Source organism: Candoia aspera, chromosome 1 (genome assembly GCF_035149785.1).
Source record: "Candoia aspera isolate rCanAsp1 chromosome 1, rCanAsp1.hap2, whole genome shotgun sequence".
NCBI lineage: Eukaryota > Metazoa > Chordata > Lepidosauria > Squamata > Boidae > Candoia > Candoia aspera.
The window spans coordinates 100,159,176-100,184,253 of record NC_086153.1 but is presented as its reverse complement, the minus strand read 5'-3'; the positions used below and the strand labels follow the sequence as shown (position 1 = coordinate 100,184,253).

Sequence of the window (25,078 nt, the reverse complement as noted above, 5' to 3'; positions counted from 1 at the left end):
AAAACGATCACGTTGCCTTTCAAAGAAGGTCTCTGTAATGCTTTCACACCATAAAGAATACAGTACCCATCTCTCCCTTTCTGTTACCATGTATCCTTATCAGTTACAAAGTAATTCTTTCTGGACTGAGGTCTTTTACTAAGGTATGTGCATGCACAAGCTGTTGTTGATCAATATTTTATATAAAACTGATGTAATACTTTAGCCTTTGTTCTTGGGCCTTCTGGGTGTAACAGACCAATGACTGCAACCTGCTAACTTAATAAAATAAGCAACAGTTTGGAATCCTTTCGGATTCCAAACTGTTGCTTATTTTATTAAGTTAGCAGGTTGCAGTCATTGATCTGTTACACCCAGAAGGCCCAAGAACAAAGGCTAAAGTATTACATCAGTTTGCTTTATTGGGTAAGTTTTCCACCACAATCATCTACAAGAAAATTCCTAACTTAAGATTCTGCTATACACAAAATCATGTAAATTAAATAAATACATACGTTCAAATGTTCAGAAAACAAAATGCTAAGCTCTGGGGCAATCATTCAAGGAGAAATACCCAGAATGACAGCATAATTCAACTGACTTAGAAAACGTATTTTTCTTTTGTGCACATTAAATTGAAGTACTTACGCTGACCCCATTGACCACTGTTAGGATTGAGATAATTAGGATAAAGTCCTTCTGGTTTATCCAACCTATTTAATACTTTTCGAATGTTCATCACCTATTTCAAAACAAAAAAGAGAAGTTTTCATATAAATACAAATACAAATATATTATATATTTTAAAAAATAAATTCATTGTTTAAATATTGGTTGTCATATTACTCTAGCTTAAAAGTATGTATTCCTTTAAGGCACTAATTAACAACTCTACTTCCCTGATACATGTTCTACAGGAGTGGATCTGCCCAAAGCACATGTGCAATGGCTCTTTATCAGGAATGTTTTTTAAAGGAAACCTATTCACCATGGCTGGAAGTGTAAAAACAAGATCAATACTGAACTGCGCTAATAACTGCACTAATACATAGCTTAGATCAATTTGGGGAAGTAATTTCTTAATCTAGGATGATATACAAAACATATTTAAAGCAATAACACTTTTGCTTTATAATATCTTCTCTGGCTCAGTGACTGGAATAGACTATTATCCATAACAAGCATTATGGAAGCACAGGCAAGATGCTGCTTGTGCATATAAAGATCTAATGCATAAATGTGGAATGAACCGAAGAGAATCCTTGGCTGTTCTCCTATGCTTTCCTCCCATGTAGCTCTCCCATAGGAGAACTCTTGATTTTGGTTTCATTCTCAGCAAACATTGGCTTGTCTATGCTCAGACCAACCAACTGAAGACAACCCCCCCCAACCCGAATTCTTTTCCCACTTTATTTTATTTTAGTATTATTTATCTACTTCCAGTATGAAATAAGACTCAGGACAGCTAAAAAGAAAATATAAAATCATATTTGAAACAAAAAAGCAAGTAAATAAAACATTAATTTTAAAAAGAAGTAAAATTATTGTATTAAACCTTTTGTCTAACTAACCAACATTTGGCTTAAACCAGTTTCTTGCTTGAATAACAAGATCTCCAGGGAAAGGCAAAGAGTTATTCTTTTAGCTTCATGGGTAGAAGAGAGGAACAGGTGAACCTGAGATTTCATTTTAATGCTAAATCTTGTTTTAGTGTTACATGAATACTTGCTCAAAGTTTCATTTGTTGGTAGTACAAGGTCAATGTAAGTAATTTCAAGGAAGTTCTTTCTTTTTCCATATACAGTATACAACTCACTGAAAGTGACAAGAGTTTTGTGCTTTGAAACTAATATGTTCAGATGATCCACAATTAAATAAAAAATTAAATTAAATAAAAACATTCCAGATATTTGGTCAGCATTTGATGGGCTTGTTGAAATACTAATCTCACCTTTTCAGCAAACAGCGGATTTCCAGATAAGTAGCTTAAGTGTATGAACTCCAAATGGAGTGTTCCAAATTCTGCCAAAATACTGCTTCCACCTGAAGCCCAGGGCCAGTTTCGACCAATGCCACTAAAAAAAGAAAAAAGAAAGGTAAGGTCAAATGAAGAGAGGTTGAGAAATAAAACAGTTTAACTTAATGCAATGTGAAACTGAATGTAGTCTACATTTCTTCTGGTTTAGAACTCCCAGCTCTCATCATCCTTGAATCAAATGAGGTTGATGGAAACTGGACTCCAGCATCTGTGTTTCATTATTTGTTGAAGCAAGATATTTGCTAGGAGCTCAAAAGCATAAGATGTGCCAGGCAATTTCTCATTTGAATATTTCAGTATTATCTTCTAAGCATACACCCTTTGCTTTTTTTTTCTCTATCAGTACTGTAGTTAATTAGCCAGACAAGATCTTAAGAATATAGTTTCTTCAACACTCTCAGGGGAGCTGCACTGCTACATCATTTTTTGTGACTGTGAATACTGTTATGAATGAAGTGCCTATATAAAAATAGAGTAAAAAAAGAATTTTATTAGCAAGAACATTTCTAACTAGGAAAACAGTCACACATTCACATACTGATGTTCAAAAGACCACAGGATATGAAAGTACTTGAATGGATTTTCTTTTGAAAATAATTCTACTTAATCACTTCTCAGTATCTGAAGTTTCTTTCTTTCTCCATCTTGTTTTTTTTTTTTAAATTATAGGCAGTTAGACCTTAGGCTCTTTTCTGACCACAATATTTGAACTTAGCTAGAATGGGTGGGAAATAGACAAATTTAGCAAATTATGGAGCCAGGAATGTTTGTTTTTTGCTTCAAGACCACATATTTCTGAGGAGCTGTCCATAACCGGTTTTTGAAAAACATCTGATTAATGGGAGAGGTGCCCAGCTATTGATTAAACATATGAATTGCACTTCTGCCACCCAGAACATTGTAGAGCTAAGAAACACAGATGTAAAACCCATACAATAAAAGCAGAACACAGTTAAAATCAGAGTGTGCCAAGACACTGTAAAGAAACACTGTCAGTCCAAAGAAGAGTAAGGAAAGAGTCAATCCGCTTCTCTTAGTAGAGAGCTCTATAATTACAGAGCTACTTCTAAAAGGGGTAGTCTTATGATTCCACCAGCCAAAAAGCTGTGAATGAGATAGGTACAGCCCAAAGCTGCATAGGAACTCTATGCTAGAACTATAGGGAGTTGCACAGGAAATACCACCCTACACCAAACAGGTTCTACTCCAGGTCTGGATTATTGATTATGTAGGTTACTAAAAGCCTCCTTCTTCATTATTACGAAAGTAACACATTCTGCATTCTAATTTACAGTATATTATTTTTATGTGAAAAAGTTCTTATACGTTGAATTTTTAAAACTTTCTTGATGTGATTTGTTTTGCGTTTTACTTTGGAAGAGTAAAATATAGCTGAGCTATAGATCAAACTGCTGATTTTAGATATTTCATTAATTGAACAACATTGGTTCTGGGAAAATATAGCTGATCTGTATGAAAAAAAAATAGTTGACTCAAAATTTTAAGGAAAGAGATTTAGAAAAAGCTTTTATTTGAGGTGATTCTGCAATTATGAGTTATGTTTCAGAAGCAGTGATTTGGGAAAGAAGTCCCAGTTCATATCCTTGAACCTGAACTCCACAGCACATGTTCATGGTTCATTTTCAGAACCAAAAGTGATTAATGCTTCCAGCCATATGACTTGCCTTCACTGTGGCAACAAGACCCAGATCAGAAATGGCCACTTAGAATTACAGGAGACCTGGGATGCCCACTATTGTGCTCAGTTCCAAAGGACAGTCAGGGATTCAGACATACCCAAGACTTTCTAACTCTTTACCTGACTGACCCCTGGTTTCAAGGCCAGGAATATTAAGCTTAATTGCTTGACTGAAAAGTGGTGAAGTCCCCAGGAGGGACCTGATTTTCCCGGTGATGGAAAGCCTCTGCCTGGTTCCCCACTGCTCCCATTTACTTATACTGAAAATTCCCTGCAGATTCCCGAAGAATGGAGCAACTCTATAGTACTTCTAAAAAAAGCAGTAAGACCAACGCAACTGATTATGTCTAACCAGCTTCCTATGCATAATTAATAGATTATATGCAAAACACCCCCATTATAAGCCAGCTAACTAGATGAATGAAGAAGGAATCTTATCCATGGAGGAATCAATTTTAAACCAGGCTTTTCAATACCAGATCAATGTACCACCTTGTATCACCTGTCTGCAAAATATGCCAGCCTGCCAACAGGTAGCCTCTATGCTGCCTTCAATTTGATTCAATTTCTTACAAGAGATTATTTATTTATTTATTTATTATTCAAATTTAGCCACCACCCATCTCCCCCAAAAGAGGGACTTTTTTATGGCAAAAATTGGCAGTCTCCTCTATCGATCAATGTCTTCTCCAACTAATGCTGCTGCTGCATGGAAATACCATAAAGCAGGTCAGATGCATGAACAGCAGAGCACTTATTCCAATCTCCAAGGTAGTAAAAAAGAAATTATTATGTAATGTTTATGTTAATGACATCATGCAGGACCTCACTAGAGCCAAATTCCATCCTCCATCCCTAGGTCATAACCCAATTTCCGTATTATTATATGCTGACAGTGCTGCTATTCCTTCTGTACCCCAAATGGGGCTTCAATGAAGTCTCCATCTGCTAGCATTATATTGCCAGTCTGAAATACTGGAAATTAACCATGGAAAACTAAAGTGGTTGCATTTGCTAAGCAAGTACTAACCTTCCTCATATTTGGACAATCAACAGCATCCAGACTGAGCAGATAAAGACTTTTAAATACCTAGGTATCTATTTTCAGTCTTCTATCTTCTGGAAATTTGAATCCTCAAATCTTATGCTCCATGCACAAAAAGCTTTTAATATAATAACCAGATACAAAAAATGTAAGGGAAACAATTATGTGACTTCAGCAATTTAACTTTTCAGAGTTAAAGTACAAAAACTTTTGCTGTATGGTGCTCAGTGCTTGGTGTATAAATATATCTAGAAGGAATTCAGCCCACATTTCTGACATTTCTACTCTGAGTTCCTTGCTTTGTCACAAATATATTTTTCTGGTTAGAGCTTGGATGTGCCTCTGCTAATGCCTGTCTGAGGCTTTGCCAGTTAAAGTACTGGCTCAAACAAAACAAAAACAACAACAAAACAACAACAGACTATGCGGTTGAGTCCCGAGTTCAACTCGTACTGGTAGACTGATACAATTCTCTGTGGAAGAAGCAAGTAACATCCTGTCTGGTCAATTGTGGGCTCTCCCCTCAATATCTGTCTACATTTGGGCTTAGACAAAGCCTAGAGTGAAGTCAAGGAGAACATTTTTGACCTTGATGTGCAAAGAGACAAATCTCTCTCTTGCTTCTCCTACAATGAGCTCATGTATCCACCTTTCATTGTTCCCAAATTCTTTTATTGTATATTTGTGCCCTCACTCTACAGGAGGGGACTCATAGTGGCACACTTAGACACTTTGCCCTCAATGGTATTCCCTCTCCAAAGTGCTTGTTTATAGATGTTCAGATATGGAACTGAGATGGTCACACGTGTACTCTTGAAATGCCCTATCTCTCAACCTTGGGTCTCACCCAAGACCAGTCCCAACAGACAACTGTGTGTTTCCTATTAATGACCAAGAATGCAAAGTCTCGATTTTTGTCTTTTTTTGGTGCCATCAAGTCAGTGTTGACTCCTGGGGACTGTGTGGACTAGTTCCTGCACTTTTCTTGGCAAGGCTTTTTGGAAGTGGTTTACCATTGTCTGCTTCCTAGGGATGAGAGAGAGTGACTGTGTCATGAGTACTGATGGTGAGCAGGAGGGTGCCCCTATCCAGGGGGGAAAACACATGCGTAGTACTGAGGAGTTGAGCAGCCATTCAAAGAGACACAGATCAGACCCACCTTAACTTTTGGGGTTTACCTGTCTGGGTTTTTCCCACGCTTCTTCAGTTTGTTAGGATTTTCTGTCTAATGTAGCAGTAATAAAGCACTAGAGACCTATTCCTTGTCTCAGCGTGGTTCCTGACTGTTAGGACAGACTGGCCCAATATCACCCAGCTAGCTTTGGGCCTAAGGCAGAAGTAGAACTCATAGTCTCCTGGTTTCTAGTTGGGTGCTTTAACCACGACACCAAACTAGCTCTAAAGTCTCTATAAAGATAGCTAAATTCTGTGCCATTGCAATGTTGAGTCATAACATGATATATATACAATTAGCTCCTGCTATAGGCTTTTTTACCTCTGATACTTTGTTTTTATTTATTCTTTTCTTTATTTTCTTTTATTTTTTTTGGTTTGTGACAATACATTTTAGATAGATAAACAGAGAGATAGATAGAATGAATTTCTGTCAGGAAACAATTCTGACTTGATACAACCTTCCTAGTTAATCATATACTTTGAAAAAGATACTGGGAGAAATTAGGTATTTTCATGCACATTTAGTACAACATTCCAAAAACCTCTTAATAGCATTACAGATATCAATTAAATTCTTCTGGATATTAAGCAGGTGAATTTCAAAATTTCTGTCTAAAGAGTAGGTATTAATTTCAGAGAAAAAATGATTTCAATTCAGCTTTGAAATTTTCTTATTTACCAATCAAATGTTGGCTGTGAGTTTTTAAAAACTTCATCCATCCATATTGTTACAGCAAACTGAGAGATAAGCAGGATTTATTGGTAATGCTTTTTATATGCATTAGTATAAGCAATACACCCCTTTTCTCACCTAGTTAGATGCTGTCTTTTCTTCAGTTGTAAATGCTAACTAAGACTAATGATGCTTTTGACAAAGTGTATAAAATATTCCATCCCAAATCAGCTGTGATAAAAATCTGTGCAGCATTTCTCCCATTTTTAGCTTGGAACTTATGGCTGGATCAGCCCAAGATGGTTAAGGTAACAGCTCAATTTCCCTATTAGTGAATTACTGGCATAGTTATTATTGGCACAAAACTGGTGTATCCATTCTATAAAGTTGTTTGAAGACACAGTATGAAAAAGCTTATATTTCTCCTAACATGGACATGAAGTCTTTCTTCACAATTGTAAGTTATGATGCACATGGTACATAAGAGATGTTCTGCAACATAACTGGGATCATTAACAAAATCTTTATTTTCCAAATAATATACACCCTAAATAAATGCTTTCTGTATAAATAATTCTACTGAAAATTATTTGACTCTAGTTTTATGTTAATCTAATTTTATGTAATTAATAATATGAAGTTTCAAAACCAAAAGCCACTGTGGGTTTCTTGATATCAATGTGTTACTTTTCAGAGAGCTTTTATTTCTTTTAAATTTTGATTACTTTTTTATTTATCTCACAATCAGATGAAATATGGAGCTCTGACTTTATTTTGTACAAAATGAATCTGGATAAGATTTTTCTTTTTCTTTTGTAATAATCCTCAAATATTCTCAGTAGATTTAGTACAGTTATCAGTTTTGTGCATGATGATTCTGGGATTAATAATGAAATAATGGAAGATTTAAACTGCAATCTTATATCCATTTCTTGAATAAATTGGATTTTCTGTATAAAACATGCATGGGACGGCATGTTATGTATATTTTTATTGACTTTTGGATAAACATGAACACACCTTCTAGTGAAACCAAAGAAAAATTATCAGCATTTTATGCTGAGAATTGATAATACAAAATTATTAAGCTGATTTTTATTAGTAGTTTGAAATAAAGACAGGGAAATCAATTATTGAAAGACGAAAATGCCAAAGGAATAGAAACTGAAATTTGTACTTCCTTCTTGTCCAGAAGATACTCATTAAAATTCTTCAGATATTTAAACTTGCAAAGTTTAAAGGCTTAAGTTCAGTTTTCTGTTACAAATTTAGGAAACAGTGTTATAGATCATCAACTGAAGCATGAAGCTCATTAAATTTCAAACTCTTTCAAGTGATTACATCCAACTGAAGATACTGACAAACAGAAGGTTTTTAAAAGTTCCTGTATTTATTCATGCTTCATAAAGCTGTCTGTTCTGGGAAGTCAAAGGATTCAATCAAAAATTACTACGAGGTCATCTATCATGGCTTTATTTGCTTTTTTCATTATAATAAATGAAAAGAGTTGCAGTACTGGAACAAGTAATAACAGGCTACAGAAGCCCCAACTGTAAGAGATTCTGCCTTACATGCTGCATCCCCTGCTTGAACAAATACATTTACTGAACTGTTCCATCCAATAAACAAGTACAGAATGGAACGAACAAATAGATCAAAGCTATCCCTACAACCGTGGCTATGTTCTTTGCAGGTTGTGGATATTTTACAGGCCAAAGGTTTGTAACTGCCTGTTTACTTGCCTCCCCCATCCTCTTTTGTTAAGTCATGTTCTGATCCTAGATGCTGCAGAGATTGACTTGAAAATATATTGAATGGTTAACTCTATGAAAATATTTTTAGCTCAGGGAGATGGTGAGCAAGATTCCCTTGTAATGAAACCTGGACCACAGCCTTAGTTTCCTTCCCTCTCCTCACGGTGAGTGGAAAGATATCATACAAAGTGAACAAAGAGAGAAGCAACTAGAAAAATTATATACAACAATGTATTTCCTTGCTAACTTGCATTATGAAGACTTCCATCATTCTACCCCATGTGTATGATCTTTCCTGTAAAATGAATTATTATTATTAATATGAATGTAGAATTATTCAAACCTGAATCTATTTGTGTCATATTAATGGTTCCCAATCTTTCTTGACAGGCTTGTATTGTTCAATTTGTTTTCCCAGGTGATTCTTAGTGCAGAATCTATAAATACACTTTTTCCAATCTTGTTTGTTCTTACTGCAAGTATTGTAGTATCTTTTAAGGAGACGGGCGGTGACAAAATTTGATAATTAAAAATTAGAAAGCTGTTATCAAAGTTTAAAAGAATAAAAGAAGTTCTTTAAAATTTGGCACATGCACCCAAATGCAACAGTGCTTAATATTCTGTGGACCTTGAGCTTGTTTGGAGGTTCTAGCAGGGAAGTGCAGCTATCGTATACCCTTGACCAAGGATCGGTACACTCCTTCTATCTGGGATGGTCGTCCTCTTCCACCAAGCGCACAGCTTCGGGAGGGACACACATGGAGCGGTGAGGGAGGAAGGGGGCACCCGTCTAGCTAGCCAGATCAGCCAAATCAACCCTGGAGATCAATGGGGTGACAGATGTCGCAGCCAGATCGCCCTCACATCCAATATTCTGTGTCCATTACTTGCCTGCATCTGATCCCTGTCCCACTGGTCCTGAATTTTCTACTCTTCATGTGCTCTTTACAGAAGTTAACACAGTGCTTCCATTGAAAGAATGTCTGACCTTGCTACATCTTAAATTCTGATCACGCCTTACAGTTATGTCTATATGCTTTTCAATAATAATGAATACAAGAATATAAATCTAAGTGACAATGCTATACATAAATCACATCACAATCAATATAAAAGGATTCAAAATCCATGTATGATTGGGATGTCTATCTTGGGACAAGTTAAAGTAATTCAGAAAAATAAGTGTTTGGTAATGTACATTTGTTCCATGAATGAATGGAAGAGCAGCAAATCACATCCTCCTTATATAAATGTACATCTTGTTCCAACATATTTCTCCTCTTTCCCTGTTACCCCCGGTTAAATGAGTTTACACTGAGCTAGTTAAGTGGGCTAGCATTGGCCATTAAGGGTCAATAATCTCAGATACAAAAGTGATTGATTTTTCAAATTTATCCCTGTCTATTTACTAATAAATACATCATGCATTAATAAAGTAATACAATAAAATACTTTCTAAAACAATTGACTTCATACTAGTAATTAGTACTATGCTCATTCCAAGTGACAAGCATTTTAAGAAATGAAGGCATGAAAGAAATTACAGTTGCAAGCCTTCAAGAAGTGAATACAAAGTTTATGCCTTGAGACTCAATTATGTATGAATGATGAACATGTTATTACCAAATTGTACAGTACAAGATGTTACTACAAATGAATTTGGAAGATGAACAAGTCAAGAAGTGTATGGTTAAATGGGCTAGAAATTTTGAATATAATATTGTGATGGAACAATGGGAAAAATGTGGACAAAAGGTTTAAAATTTACACTGAATTATAATTTAAAGGAAGATTTTTATAAAATGATGTACCGCTGGTACCTAACTCCTGACAAGTTATCAAAAATGTTTAACAATGTAACAAACATTTGTTGGAAATGTTCACAGGGAGAAGAAACCTTTTACCACCTTTGGTGGACATGTGAAAAAGCAAAGACATTTTGGGATCAGATATGTATTGTTATCCAAAAAATTCTTAAAGTAAATACTAAAAAAAAACACAGAATTTTTTGATGGAGAAAGAACTGGAGAAACAGCATGGAACTTTGCTTCTGCACATGATTATTGCTGCAAGAATACTTTATACTCAATGATGGAGGGAACCACAATACCAACAATGGAAGAATGGATAATTAAATTAATGGACTTGGCACAAATGGCAAAGCTAACTGCTCTAATAAGAGATAATACTATTTCCAGATTTGTAGATTCACGGCAACCATTTTTAGATTACCTGCTCACGACGGAAAAAAATTAAGTTATGATTGTGGGTTTTACTGATTAGTGGGTTTGTTTGGATAGAAATAATGTTAATATGGATAAATTAGTGGTAAGATATTATTTTATTTTAATTATACTCATATCAGTAATTGGGATAGCCAGAAGTCATCTCTTTCTTTCTATTTTCTTTCTATTTTCACATTTATAGTTTGTGTCTTTTTTCTTTTAGTTCTATCTTCTATCTTTACTGTATTTACTGTTTTGTATTTTAATTATACTTGGATAAAAATAAAGTTAAAAAAAAAAGAAGTGAATACACAGTCTGGAGCAGAGATGTGGAACCCCAAACCCATCAACAGTTTTGACTCCCTTTTCTGCAGCCCCCTGAGTTGCAAACTTTGCTTCTTAGACTTTATTAATACAAAGAAATGCTACAGGCAGTAATAGCTGTTTTTATTGCAACATTCATTCTTGTGCCTGTGAAGAGCCCCCTCAACAGACAAATTGTTTTTTATCACGTCACTCTAGAAAAACTGGTAATACAGGAAATCACTGAGTTGGTAGCACTGTGGCAGATACGTTGAAGAGCAAACCTTGGACTCTTTACGTTAATTTATGTTCCTGTATACATGGCCCAGTCATGCAATCAGGGTTGGTTAGGTTTCCCAGGTGTCAGAAAAGTCATGTCACATTTTTACAGCCTTCTATATACATCCTTCTTTTTGGTAACAACGCCCTCCTGAACTACATTTACGGTCCAATCTTCAGAGGTTTAAAAAAGCCTTTAAAACACTTCCTTTTTTCAGGATCTTTATGAAGCTGGAAGAGCCATGCTTTTCAATTTCAGTACCAATACTGGTTTAAATTATGGTAGTGTGAGGTTAGATAATATTTATAAAATTGATCTGTTTTATATTATGCTGTGATTTTTATTACTGACTGCTTATACTGTGCTTAAGTATAAAGACATACCCACTAAAATATTACTGTAGCTTCTACCAGTTAACATGGAACTTGGATTTTTAATCTATGCTGTTTGTTGCAGGACAGTTAAAAATCCTTGCCTTAGAACTGCATTTGAATAACTGCGTGTTCCTGCATGCAAACTTGTACATCACCAAGTTACACTAGCAAATGAAGGCTCTCCAGAGGCTACGTGAAGTCCCAGGATGCCAATTCCTTGGAACATAACTCCATTTTTAAGGATCTCTTCTCTAATGCCCCTGCCCCACCAAAAAAACAAAAAACAAAGAAACAGTCTGAACATCTTTCTAAGTTGAGAGCAGACTGAATACATGCAGGAACAGTAAGTGTTGCAATGTGGAGTGTTTCTGTTCTGCCAATTACAGCCTTTTCCAGAATTCCTTGCACCAGCCTCCTTTTCTCAGTCAGTATTCCACATCCACTGAACGTTGCTCTACCTCTGTGTTGCTTTAACCTCCTTACTCCTATTTTAGGGGTTTTCTGTCTTTACATTCAGCTGATGCCATTTTGACTGCATAAAGGATCAACACTGGAGAACGAGTACATTACTACTACACAGGATTAAGTGTAAGATCTGCACCAGAAGATAAATAATTGTTCTCTATGTATTATGTTTTAAGAGGCAATTAAAAATAACTATTGATGCTTCTACTAATAGTGTTATTGCATGAAATTGCTATAAGGAATAGATAAATATTCAAGTTTTCCCCTGCCTGCTGTCTTGCAGACACGTTGGACTATAACTTCAAATCAGCTCCAACCAGGATGAGAAAGACTGAGCTGATTAATTCATTTACCATTTGGTTATTGAGGCAATAAAGTAACTCAACCAGAAAATTTCAGTGAGACAGATTAACAATAAACTTAGAATTTTGTGTCCTGGCCACTTTTACTATCTCTTAGTAAATATTCCCGACAGATGCTGAAAAAGTTACATTATTATGTCCACACAAGCAAAAAGGTCATTTGTTTTAGCAACTTGCAACACAAAACGTAACAGGAAAGACTACCTGATAGCAATTCAGGGAACCAAGGAACTTAATTGGCAAGGAAATACAGGAAAGTTGGTTTGCAAGATTAACCTATTCAATATGTAGGTCAAATAGTAAGCTTTTACCTTTTGATATTTAACAACGCCCAAGGAATTCCTGTGGGAGTATTAAAAGCTGGAAGCAACTTCTCTCCTAGTTCTACTGCTTTTTTTCGGAATATCTAAAAATGGGAATAAACAAGAATTCTGTGACATAGGAGAAAATGAAAACAATGTTTCTATATCTTAAACATTTGGCAAGAAAATGGGAACTGAAAACAGTATTAAATATACTAAGCATTTAAGGAGGAATTTTGTATTGACAAAATTAACTTTTGTTAATACAAAACAAAGTACTATACTGAATTTTCTTCCCCTATTTTTTTCCCAAAGAGATACCGCGTCAAATTGTTATGAACTAGAGTTGCCTGTCAGCTAGCAGAAGGCCAACTCATGACACAGAGGAAAATAGGATTATTCTAACAAAACAGAAGAAAGAAGTTTAATAGAATAGAACAAAATTATTTTCTTTGGTTTCATCAAGTTGCTAAGCTATTCATGACGAGACACAGTATTTTGATCTGTATTGTTTAAAGAAATAACTGCAGTAGATTTATAATAAATTATTTGAAATATCAGTTTTCTATAGGGTAGGCTGCTAAAGTAATTTTTTCTATCAAGGAGAGACAATGGCTTTGTTCAGAAAACCATTTGTTTGTTTTTGTTTTAGAAATGGCTTTTTAAATAATCAACAGTGGGTAGGTTCATATAGTGTGCCAAGCTATAAACCATGATTATACCACACCCTAAGTCAAAGATGAATCAAGCACATTGGCATAACATGACGTGTGACCTGAAACACCGAGTTCTGGCTTAAATCCCTCTCCACAAAGTAAGAAAGGAGAGGAGAAAGCACCTGATACTCATGTGTCATGGCGGCTTGCAGAACATTGCATACAGAGCCCTAAATCGTGCATTAGGAATCTATCCTAACCAGGCCAACAGAATTTCCTTTCTCAAGCTCCTCTGTTCAGACTTTACATTTAAGGGAATGCTTTTGGATAGATTGGGTGCTCCTAAGTACTATGAATACTGTGAGGAAGTTTTGCTTCTTTTAACTTTTTATTTAAAAACATTATATACAATGCTGTAAAAAAGAGTTTTTTTCAAACTTGGCAACTTTAAGATGCGTGGACTTCAACTCCCAGAATTCCCCAGTCAGTATGCTGGCTGGAGGATTCTGGGAGTTGAAGTCCACACATCTTAAAGTCGCCAAGTTTGAAAAACACAATGGTAAAGTAATGCATAGTTCATATATTTAATTAAAGTGAGGTAGTCCCAGCTATCACATAGCATTGGGCATCCCAGCAAGGCTAATGAGCTTGACCTTTTCATGAAATGCAAGAGCCATTTACTTAAAGCTGGTGCTTTTTTGTTTAATGTAAGTCACTGCTGAGATAAAATAAGCCTGCATGACTATTTAGTTTTTCATGTGTAAGATATATATTAAATACTTGAAACAGCCATGCAGGGATACACATTCTGTTACGTTCACTTTGGGGGCTAATGCACCATGTTTATGCTACCTTTGAAATTCTTTATGCTTCTCCACAGGAGAGAACAAGCTGTGCATCCCTATCCCTAATCACAAGGCAGTATTGATTTATCTTTTCTTTTTAAAATCATATTGAATTTCATTCTCTGCCTGCATTAGGTTGATATAATGGTTTTTATGTTATTGTCATCTTCCTCTCTGCTATTAATGTACTGTACTCTTTTTATTGTTTTATGGTTTTTAGTATTTTCAGATAGTGTGTACTCTATCCAGTGCTTTTGTTACTGAATGGATTAAAATAAATGTATAATCTGTAAATAATACTCCATAAATAATAAGTATGAAATTGAAACCCTTGCTATGGATGCTAAATCTTAAACTGCTACATTTAAATTTATGAAATTACCTGACTAGATAAAAAATGCACAACTGCTGTAAAAACCTGATTGTAAACCGCCCAGTGTCCCCTTTTCGGGGGAGATGGGCGGTGATGGAAATTTGAAATATAAATATAAATATATATAACCCTCCATTGTAACAACTTCCGGAGGGGTAACCATTTAAAGTCTGCTGTAGCAAAAACAAGTGCAACAAGAGCCTTTATTGTTGTCAGTACTGATCCAGTCTCAGTAGTAGATTTCTTACGTTCTTGGAGGCAAAATAATAATTTGGAAAACACAAGGGATCAATAAAACACATGCAGGGAGTGACCAAGGCTCATCTCTCTCATCAGGGAACTAAAATTGTCTAAAATTAAGCAGTGAATTTGGAGGAATTTAAGAAATGCAATGCCAAATTTTTGGGACTAATATATATTCAAATGTATACCTAATTTTGGATCATCTCACCCTTTTTATTATAAACATGCAGCAAGAATAAGGTTTTGTTACACTTTGAAATATTATGTTATGGATCCCCTGTACATGGCAGACAATTATTGATTTTTAAAATTAATATCCCATATTTTTATCATTTTACTAAAGACAATGAAGAAGCATGCCTGCTTTATAATTTATAACGCTGCATTAGCAGCTATTGTACAGGAAAGACAGCCTTTAAGCAAAGCTAAGAATTTGGGGTACTCCCCAAAAGGGGGACGATCCTCTTATGAGTTCTCATGGGCAGTATCTACAGATTTAACATGACTTTGGGGCCACAACTGAATGACCCAAGGTCTGCGCCTAACCTTCGCAGACAGGGCATGAAGAGAGGATAGAGAAGAATCTGACTATGAAAGAAAAGGCCATATGCAATCCTACAGGCCTCCGTTTCAACTCATGACTGTAACACTGGGCCACCAAGCTCTCCATGGCTTGAATTTAACAGCAGTTCTATGAGAGCCAGTTCAAATATTCAGAAAACCCAAGGGGTTCAAGCACTTCAACGTATAGGCAACAATATAACGTTTCAATAGCTCTGTCAGTTCAACCAAAATTTAAAAAGCCCTATATATAAAATTACCACGTTGCCAATAACTGCCTGTATCTCACTGAAATGGCTATGCTGGAATCTTATCTGAAATGTTCAAAATGAGCAAGAAATTGTGCTGGGTTTTTAGCATTGGATCCAACATAAGGAGTTCATTCTCTATGGCTATATTATGATGGTTAAATAAGTGATGGATTTTAGTTTTTTCCCCCCAAAGTCGTTTCAAGCACATGTCAAAGTGACTTAGAAAATTATACATGAAGCGTAACCTACTTTTTCTCTTTCCTGGATTTAGAGATATAGGGAACCTTAAGAAACAAGCAAACCTAATTCACTAACCTTTGGGTAGCAATGTTAATGCAAACAGAATTACAACTTCCAAGGGAATATTAAAGGATGATTTCCACTCACTCTCACAGAACTGGATTTTATCCTGTAACTCAATAGCTAATTTTGAATTCAGTAGCAAGAGCCAGTTTGGTACAGTGGCTTAAGGCCCCAGGCTAGAAACCAGGAGACCCTGAGCCCTGCCTGAGGCACGGAGCCAGCTGGGTGACCTCGGGCCAGTCACTCTCTCTCAGCCCCAGGAAGGAGGAGGCAATGGCAAACCACTTCTGAGAAAAACCTTGCCAAGAAAACTGCAGGGACTGGTCCAGGCAGTCACCAGGAGTCTATACTGACTCAAAGGCACCAATAAATAAATAAACAATTTAAATACCATATATAACCTTACCTCTTCTCCAGAAAGATAGTACGCTGAAAGCAGCCCTCCAACAAAACGGATGTTTACTTCGAAAACTGAGACTTCTGCATTCTGGAAATATAAATATATTCTAAGTTATACATTAATTTGAACACAAGAAATGTAACAACACTATCCTATTGTTCTTAATATTTTTAGTATCTCTATTTTGCATAATACCGAGGAGGTTGTGCTTCATTACTCTAAAGACTGTTACAAACTTGTTTATGGAATATTAGTCCATGGAAATGAGATTAAGAGAATATCTCATTTAAGGGGAATTCAATCAAGTAATTTGAGATTTACAGCTGTGTGTGTGTATAATTTCCTGCACCAGAATAATTTTCTCACTTCTCTCCCTTTTTACCTCCAGTTCTGTAATGGTATGTAAGAAAGACTTTGGGAGATGGGATGAAAAGATGCTGCTTAGAGAATGGTCAGATAAGAGAGAGCATAGCCCGCATCTGGATAATGGGCGGGGCAAGATACTCAGAATCTTGCAAGACTGAAAGTGCAATTCCCCGCCATCTCCTTTACATCCCGAGAAACTAGGAGAAGTCCTAGTTTCTCGGGATGTAAAGGAGATGGCGGGGAATTGCACTTTCAGTCTTGCAAGATTCTGTTAATGTAGCTTTACAATAAAGTAGAATTAGCTTATCTGGTCATGTTTGCTGTCTGGTCTACCTGGTAAGGCTGACATTAATCTTGCAAGTCTGAAAGTACAATTCTTTTCCACATTTCATTACAAGTTCCTTATAGGTATGTGGATCTGAGTATGACCCAAAGACTATACTGACTCACTTTATATCCTAAAAGATTGGGTGATTAGTCTACTAGCTTCATCATTCTTCTAAACTGCAATGTGCTATATTTGGTGAAATATTCATGATTTGCAATACTCCTTTTTTTTTTTTTTAAGACAAAGCATGCTTATGGGAAAAGAGGCTTGATTTAGAAACTTTTCTTTTACCAATTAACCACCCCTCCTCCTGCCAATAAATGCATATGGGAAGGTTAAAGAATTAGTGTAACTTCAAAACTGGTAAGAAGGAAAGAAATTAGGAATTATATTATAACCAGAATAACTCTAAAAAGATGGACTATATTGCTTGAAATTTTTCACCCTTCCCCTTTTGTCAGCCCTTCTTCAACTACTGACAAACAAAACACATATGACAATCCACTGCTGCAAATAAGATATTTTCCTTCTATTTTTGCCAACCCCCATATCCCAGATGTTCAGAACATATTCTTGATATAATTGGGGTTCTGCATCTGTTTTTCAATGAATCCTCCCATCTACTATTTATCAGCTGCAAGATTTTCAGTGGGAAACTGTCAGCTGTGTCCTTTGCTCCTATTCTCATACTCCTATCCTCAATAGTCCTTATTTTCCTTAAAAAAGGGAAACAACATTAAGACATTTTTTAAAGTCATGTTTAACATAAAATGTAAATTTGCCCTGTATTACTGGCTTCCAGAAGCACCCAAACTTTTTACAAGATGGATTATCAATTTCTCCTCCTCTAACAGATAACTGGAAGTTATGCTACCCTTTATTATATGTTAAATGAGTACTGAAATGAATTCCAAAACCATCTGAAAATTCTACCATTTAAAATTTTACCTCCAAATAAACTTTGTAGCAGATTTCCTAAAGCTAATAATTAATAATAATCACAACTCTAGCACAATATATTATACAGTTTGCTGAGACACAGAACAAAGACAGTATCCGGTGTTGATTTGAAAACTCTTGTCTTTAATTGCATAGTTATCCTCAAACACATTATAGCACACTAGGATCACCCTGGGAAAGTGTGTGGATGAGAGAGATTCATCTTTCATCCAGAAAGCCAGTCTGTATCAGAAGTGTAAAAAAATTAGGAATCTAATGAATACTCCTTCAGCAAAGGATCGTTACCTTGTCGTGGTGCTGGAGCTTGAGCACCTCAATGATGCCATGAGCTAAACCGTGAAGGGCCACCCAAGACGGGAAGGTCATGACAGAGAGGTCAGACTAAATGCGATCCCTGGGGAAGGTAATGGCAACCCACCCCAGTATTCTTGCCATGAAAACTAAATGGATCAGTACAAACAGAGATATGTCGGTATACCATCGGAAGATGAGACCCCCAGGTCGGAAGATGGTCAAAATGCTACTGGGGAGGAACAGAGGATGAGTTCAACTAGCCCCAGACGTGATGACGCAGCTAGCTCAAAGCCGAAAGGACGGCTAGCGGCCGACGGTGCTGGCGGTGAACGGCGAATCCGATGTTCTAAGGATCAACACACCATCGGAACCTGGAATGTAAGATCTATGAGCCAGGGCAAATTGGATGTGGTTATTGGTGAGATGTCAAGATTAAAGATAGACATTCTGGGCGTCAGTGAACTGAAATGGACTGGAATGGGCCACTTCACATCAAATGACCACCAGATCTACTACTGTGGACAAGAGGACCACAGAAGAAATGGAGTAGCCTTCATAATTAATAGTCAAGTGGCTAAAGCAGTGCTTGGATACAACCCAAAAAACGACAGAATGATCTCAATTCGAATTCAGGGCAAGCCATCTAACATCACAGTGATCCAAATATACGCCCCAACCACAAATGCTGAAGAAGCTGAAGTAGAGCAGTTCTATGAGGATCTGCAGCACCTACTGGACAACACGCCTAAAAGAGATGTTATTTTCATCACAGGAGACTGGAATGCTAAGGTGGGCAGTCAAATGACACCTCGAATTACAGGTAAGTATGGCCTGGGAGAACAAAATGAAGCAGGACATAGGCTGATAGAATTTTGCCAAGACAATTCACTCTGCATAACAAACACTCTCTTCCAACAACCTAAGAGAAGGCTTTATACATGGACTTCACCAGATGGACAACACCGAAATCAGATTGATTACATCCTTTGCAGCCAAAGGTGGCGGACATCTGTACACTCGGTAAAAACAAGGCCTGGAGCTGACTGTAGTTCCGATCACGAACTTCTTCTTGCACAATTTAGGATCAGACTAAAGAGATTAGGGAAGACCCACAGATCAGCTAGATATGAGCTCACTAATATTCCTAAGGAATATGCAGTGGAGGTGAAGAATAGATTTAAGGGACTGGACTTAGTAGATAGGGTCCCAGAAGAACTCTGGACAGAAGTTGGCAGCATTGTTCAGGAGGCGGCAACAAAATACATCCCAAAGAAAGAGAAAACCAAGAAGGCAAAATGGCTGTCTGCTGAGACACTAGAAGTAGCCCAAGAAAGAAGGAAAGCAAAAGGCAACAGTGATAAGGGGAGATATGCCCAATTAAATGCAAAATTCCAGAGGTAAGCCAGAAGAGATAAGGAATTATTTTTAAACAAGCAATGTGCGGAAGTGGAAGAAGACAACAGAATAGGAAGGACAAGAGACCTCTTCCAGAAAATTAGAAACATTGGAGGTAAATTCCAAGCAAAACTGGGTATGATCAAAAACAAAGATGGCAAGGACCTAACAGAAGAAGAAGAGATCAAGAAAAGGTGGCAAGAATATACAGAAGACCTGTATAGGAAGGATAACAATATCGGGGATAGCTTTGACGGTGTGGTCAGTGAGCTAGAGCCAGACATCCTGAAGAGTGAGGTTGAGTCGGCCTTAAGAAGCATTGCTAATAACAAGGCAGCAGGAGACGACGGCATCCCAGCGGAACTGTTCAAAATCTTGCAAGATGATGCTGTCAAGGTAATGCATGCTATATGCCAGCAAATTTGGAAAACACAAGAATGGCCATCAGATTGGAAAAAATCAACTTATATCCCCATACCAAAAACGGGAAACACTAAAGAATGTTCAAACTATCGAACAGTGGCACTCATTTCGCATGCCAGTAAGGTAATGCTCAAGATCCTGCAAGGTAGACTTCAGCAGTTCATGGAGCGAGAATTGCCAGATGTACAAGCTGGGTTTAGAAAAGGCAGAGGAACTAGAGACCAAATTGCCAATATCCGCTGGATAATGGAAAAAGCCAGGGAGTTTCAGAAAAACATCTATTTCTGTTTTATTGACTATTCTAAAGCCTTTGACTGTGTGGACCATAACAAATTGTGGCAAGTTCTTAGCGGTATGGGGATACCAAGTCATCTTGTCTGCCTCCTGAAGAATCTGTATAACGACCAAGTAGCAACAGTAAGAACAGACCACGGAACAACTGACTGGTTTAGGATTGGGAAAGGAGTACGGCAGGGCTGTATACTCTCACCCTACCTATTCAACTTGTATGCAGAACACATCATGCGACAAGCTGGGCTTGAGGAATCCAAGGTTGGAGTTAAAATCTCTGGAAGAAACATTAACAATCTCAGATATGCAGATGATACCACTTTGATGGCTGAAAGCGAAGAGGAACTGAGGAGCCTTATGATGAAGGTGAAAGAAGAAAGTGCAAAAGCTGGTTTGCAGCTAAACCTCAAAAAAACCAAGATTATGGCAACCAGCTTGATTGATAACTGGCAAATAGAGGGAGAAAATGTAGAAGCAGTGAAAGACTTTGTATTTCTAGGTGCAAAGATTACTGCAGATGCTGACTGCAGTCAGGAAATCAGAAGACGCTTAATCCTTGGGAGAAGAGCAATGACAAATCTCGATAAAATAGTTAAGAGCAGAGACATCACACTGACAACAAAGGTCCGCATAGTTAAAGCAATGGTGTTCCCCGTAGTAACATATGGCTGCGAGAGCTGGACCATAAGGAAGGCTGAGCGAAGGAAGATCGATGCTTTTGAACTGTGGTGTTGGAGGAAAATTCTGAGAGTGCCTTGGACTGCCAGAAGATCAAACCAGTCCATCCTCCAGGAAATAAAGCCAGACTGCTCACTTGAGGGAATGATATTAAAGGCAAAACTGAAATACTTTGGCCACATAATGAGAAGACAGGACACCCTGGAGAAGATGCTGATGCTAGGGAGAGTGGAAGGCAAAAGGAAGAGGGGCCGACCAAGGGCAAGATGGATGGATGATATTCTAGAGGTGACGGACTCGTCCCTGGGGGAGCTGGGGGTGTTGACGACCGACAGGAAGCTCTGGCGTGGGCTGGTCCATGAAGTCACGAAGAGTCGGAAGCGACTAAACGAATAAACAACAACAATGAATACTCAGTCAGATTGCCTTACCTACTAATAATGAAGAAAATCCCAGAAATGAAATACTTTAGGTTTTGGGATGGAGGGGATAGATGAATATTTCCTCTCTCTTCAGACTAACAAGTTTGGGAAGGATCTAGCATAAGTAGCATGTTTAAAAATGCAGGATGTGATGAATACATTTGTATGTAGGCAATATAAACATAAAAGCTATGACATAAAATACTAGGATCACAGAGTTTTAATACTGTGGTAAAAGAATTATGTTCACTGCCAGCTCCCTATTCTTGATTCCAGTGTAATATACAGCACACTGTCTCTGCAGTTAATGCAACTCCAGGAGGGGAAATGTCCAGGGCACCACCCTGTTCTGTTTTATGGGATGAGTTTGAGTTGTTGAACCTGAAGTGTCCAGACTACCACTATGTGCTTGACCCTTGCCCTTCTTGGCTTATTAAATCTAATAGGGAGGGGCTATTCAGCTGGGTCCAAGAAGTTGTACATGCCTCAGTCAGAAAGGGAACAGTTCTAGTCTCTTCAAAAGAGGCAATTATCAGACCATTTCTGAACCAAATCTGGACCCAGAGGATGAAAACAGCTATAGGCCAGGGGGCAATTTTCCCTTCCTTGACAGGGTGTTTGAGCAAGTGGTGGCTGATCAACTCCAGGCTCTCTTGGATGAGACTGATTTTCTAGATCCTTTTCAATGTGGTTTCAGGCTTGGTTATGGAACAGAAACTGTTTTGGTTGCCCTGTGGGATCATCTGTGCCATAAAAAAACCAAACCAAACCAAACCAAACAGGAGGAGTACAACCCTATTATTTCTCCTGGACCTCTCAGCAGCTTTTCATTCCAGCAATGATGGTATCCTTCTGGATAGGCTGTTGGAGTTGGGATGTGGGGGCACTGTAGTAGAGTGGTTAAGCTCCTATTTACTGTAGATGGCTGTTTCCTCATGGCAGTTGAGTTATGGAGTCCCTCAAGGTTCTTTTATCCCCCATGCTCTTTTGAGCTGAATGACTGTTTTAAAGTTAATGACTATAATGGCTGCTGTTTTGTTGTTGTTTTTTTCTTCTTCTTGTTGTTGTTAGGCATTGTGAATGCCCTAGGTTGGAAATCTAGAATATAAATCAAATAAATAAATAAATATAATGTGCAACACCAAACACAGAACCACCAATGGCAATTCTAAGAAATCAATGTGGACTTAATTGAAAATTATGCTGTTTTACTCATATTGGATTTTGGAAACAATTATCACTATGCTTTAGAATAGCACACGTTTAATGAAAACTATTCTCATTGTTGCCAACTTCTGCTTCTCAAATAAATCCTGGCTTACTGTATATTTCTAGGAAGCTATTCCAAGCAACTATCTGATGTATTGCTCAGATAAAGTTCTATTATGTCAGTGTCACATCTTGTTTTGTTTAAATTGAAAAATCATTTATCATAGCTTGGAGAGTCTTAACTATAGTTTCACCACCTGAAGATTGCATCCTTGATTATTTCTGACCTGTACATAAGAACAGCTCTTAATCAGGTCAGGGTTCACTTCATTCCAGCATTTTATTTCTCATATTGGCCAACAAGATGCCTCTGGGGTGTTCCCAAGCAGCAGACACACCCACCTCCCATCATTGTCCCAGCAACAGGTGATTGGAGGTGTGCTGCCAAGGATTAATACTGTATCTTCAAAAATAATAGCCCTGGACTGGACAATAAAAAAAAGTGAACTTTTTTCCTTGTAATCATAGGGGAAGAGTTAATTTTGTAACTGTACTTATATTTGTCGCAGAAGAAATTGGAAGCTTCTATTTCTTTTTGTTCTTTCTTTTTTGCACTTTTTCTTTCTTCTTTCTTGCTTTGTTTCTTTTACTTATTAGTTTGTGTTAGTTTTTATGTTCTTTGTAAAACTACACACACACACACACAAACACCCTGAGGTACAGACTGTGCAGAGAGGCCTCAGAAACAGTCCAACACATAGTGGCAGGGTGTAAGATGCAGGCCGGAATAGCATACACTGAATGGCACAACCAAATAGCTGGCATTGTGTATAGGAACATCTACACAGTGTATGGGCTCCACCTTCCCAAGTCCAGATGGGAGATTCCACAGAAGGTTGTGGAGAATAACAGGGCTAAGATCCTGTGGTACTTCCAGTTCCAGATGGACAGGCAGGTACTGGCTAATCAACCAGACATTGTGGTAGTTGACAAGGACCAGAAGACAGCGGTGGTGATAGATGTAGTGGTGCCAAGTGACAGCAAGATCAGGAAGAAGGAGTATGAGAAGTTGGAAGCCTGAAAGAGGAACTAGAGAGGATGTGGAAAGTGAAATGGTCCCAGTGGTGGTAGGAGCACTTGGGGCTGTGACTCCTAAGCTGGGAGAGTGGCTCCAACAGATCCCAGGAGCAACATCAGAGCTCTCTGTCCAAAGGAGTGCAGTGTTAGGAGCAGCTAAGATCCTGCACAGAATCCTAAAGCTCCCAGGCCTCTGGTAGAGGACCCGAGGTTGAGGAAGACACATGCCACCCATAGGGGTGAGAAGGAAATTTTTAAAATGATTTATATGAGTAATAGCCCTGGCTAGTCCTATTCTCCATGTATTTATCCAAACCCCTTTTAAAGCCAACTAAATTAGTGACCATCACCAACTTTTATGTCATTAATTATGAAAAATTATGTGCTTTATGAAGGAGTAAGTTTTTTCTTGTCAGTTCTAAACCTTCTTCCAATCAGCTTCATTAGATGGCCCTGTCCCTCCTCAGTTGCCTTTTTATTCAAGCTAAAGACTCCCAGAGTCTTGGTTTTTCTCATACAGAAGATATTTGAGCCCCTGATGTCTTTTGTTACCTTTTTTTACATGTTTTCTTATGTTTTTTCTAACTGTGGCAATCAAACTGTACAGAGTATTTCAGATATAGACACGCAACACTAATTTGTATAAGGGTATTACAGTGTTAACAGTTTTATTTTTGATCCCTTTCTTAATGATCCCTAGAATGACATTTGTTTGTTTTTTCCACAGCTGTCATATACAATGAGTTGACACATCCAGTGAGCTATGTACTATAACTCCAAGATGTTTTCCATGGTAAGTTAGAGACAGCTCAGACCTGTCCTGTGCCAGTAATTACAAGTGCAGGAGGTCAGACTTACAACAGATTAGGCTACTTTATGGCAGCTATGCTCCTTACTGCAGTGCAGGAATGCGAGAGCCCAGGAAGACAAACAAGCTGATTTCAGAAGCCAAATCTCCATGCAGACAAATCCAAGATCCAAGAATTAGAGCTGAGTGTAGTCTTGTACCAGTCAGCCAGAGAATCAGAAGCAGCCCATATTCAGGAAGTCAGATTAGGCCTGAGACTGGAAAGCTGTTTAGCAACAAAAGTCAAAGCTCTTTTTTAATAGCTCTGATTCAGGCATGCCTATTTTCCTGAGTCATGCCTTTTTCTTTGAGGAGCCTCACTGAATGACTTTGTTCTACTGTCTTGATCTTTTTGTGTGTATGGACTGTGGATCTTTTCCTACTCAAGTTCTAGGTCAGGTGACCCTCCTCCCCCTCCCCTTCCTCCTCGCCTGACTGCTCCAAACTGCAGGTTCTTCCTACAGCAGTTTCTACTCTTTCT

General features: G+C 37.6%; 1 protein-coding gene across 1 annotated transcript in view; it reads right to left on the bottom strand.

Annotated features, from left to right (window-relative positions):
- Positions 1-25,078, bottom strand: part of MAN1A1 (mannosidase alpha class 1A member 1) — an 82,510-nt gene that overhangs the window by 15,899 nt on the left and 41,533 nt on the right. Inside the window, exons 4-7 of the mRNA XM_063310598.1 lie at positions 16,314-16,394; positions 12,685-12,779; positions 1,931-2,054; positions 628-721 (exon numbers count right to left, since the gene is read on the bottom strand). Coding sequence (XP_063166668.1) covers positions 628-721; positions 1,931-2,054; positions 12,685-12,779; positions 16,314-16,394 — 394 coding nt within the window. The remainder of the gene's footprint in view (positions 1-627; positions 722-1,930; positions 2,055-12,684; positions 12,780-16,313; positions 16,395-25,078) is intronic.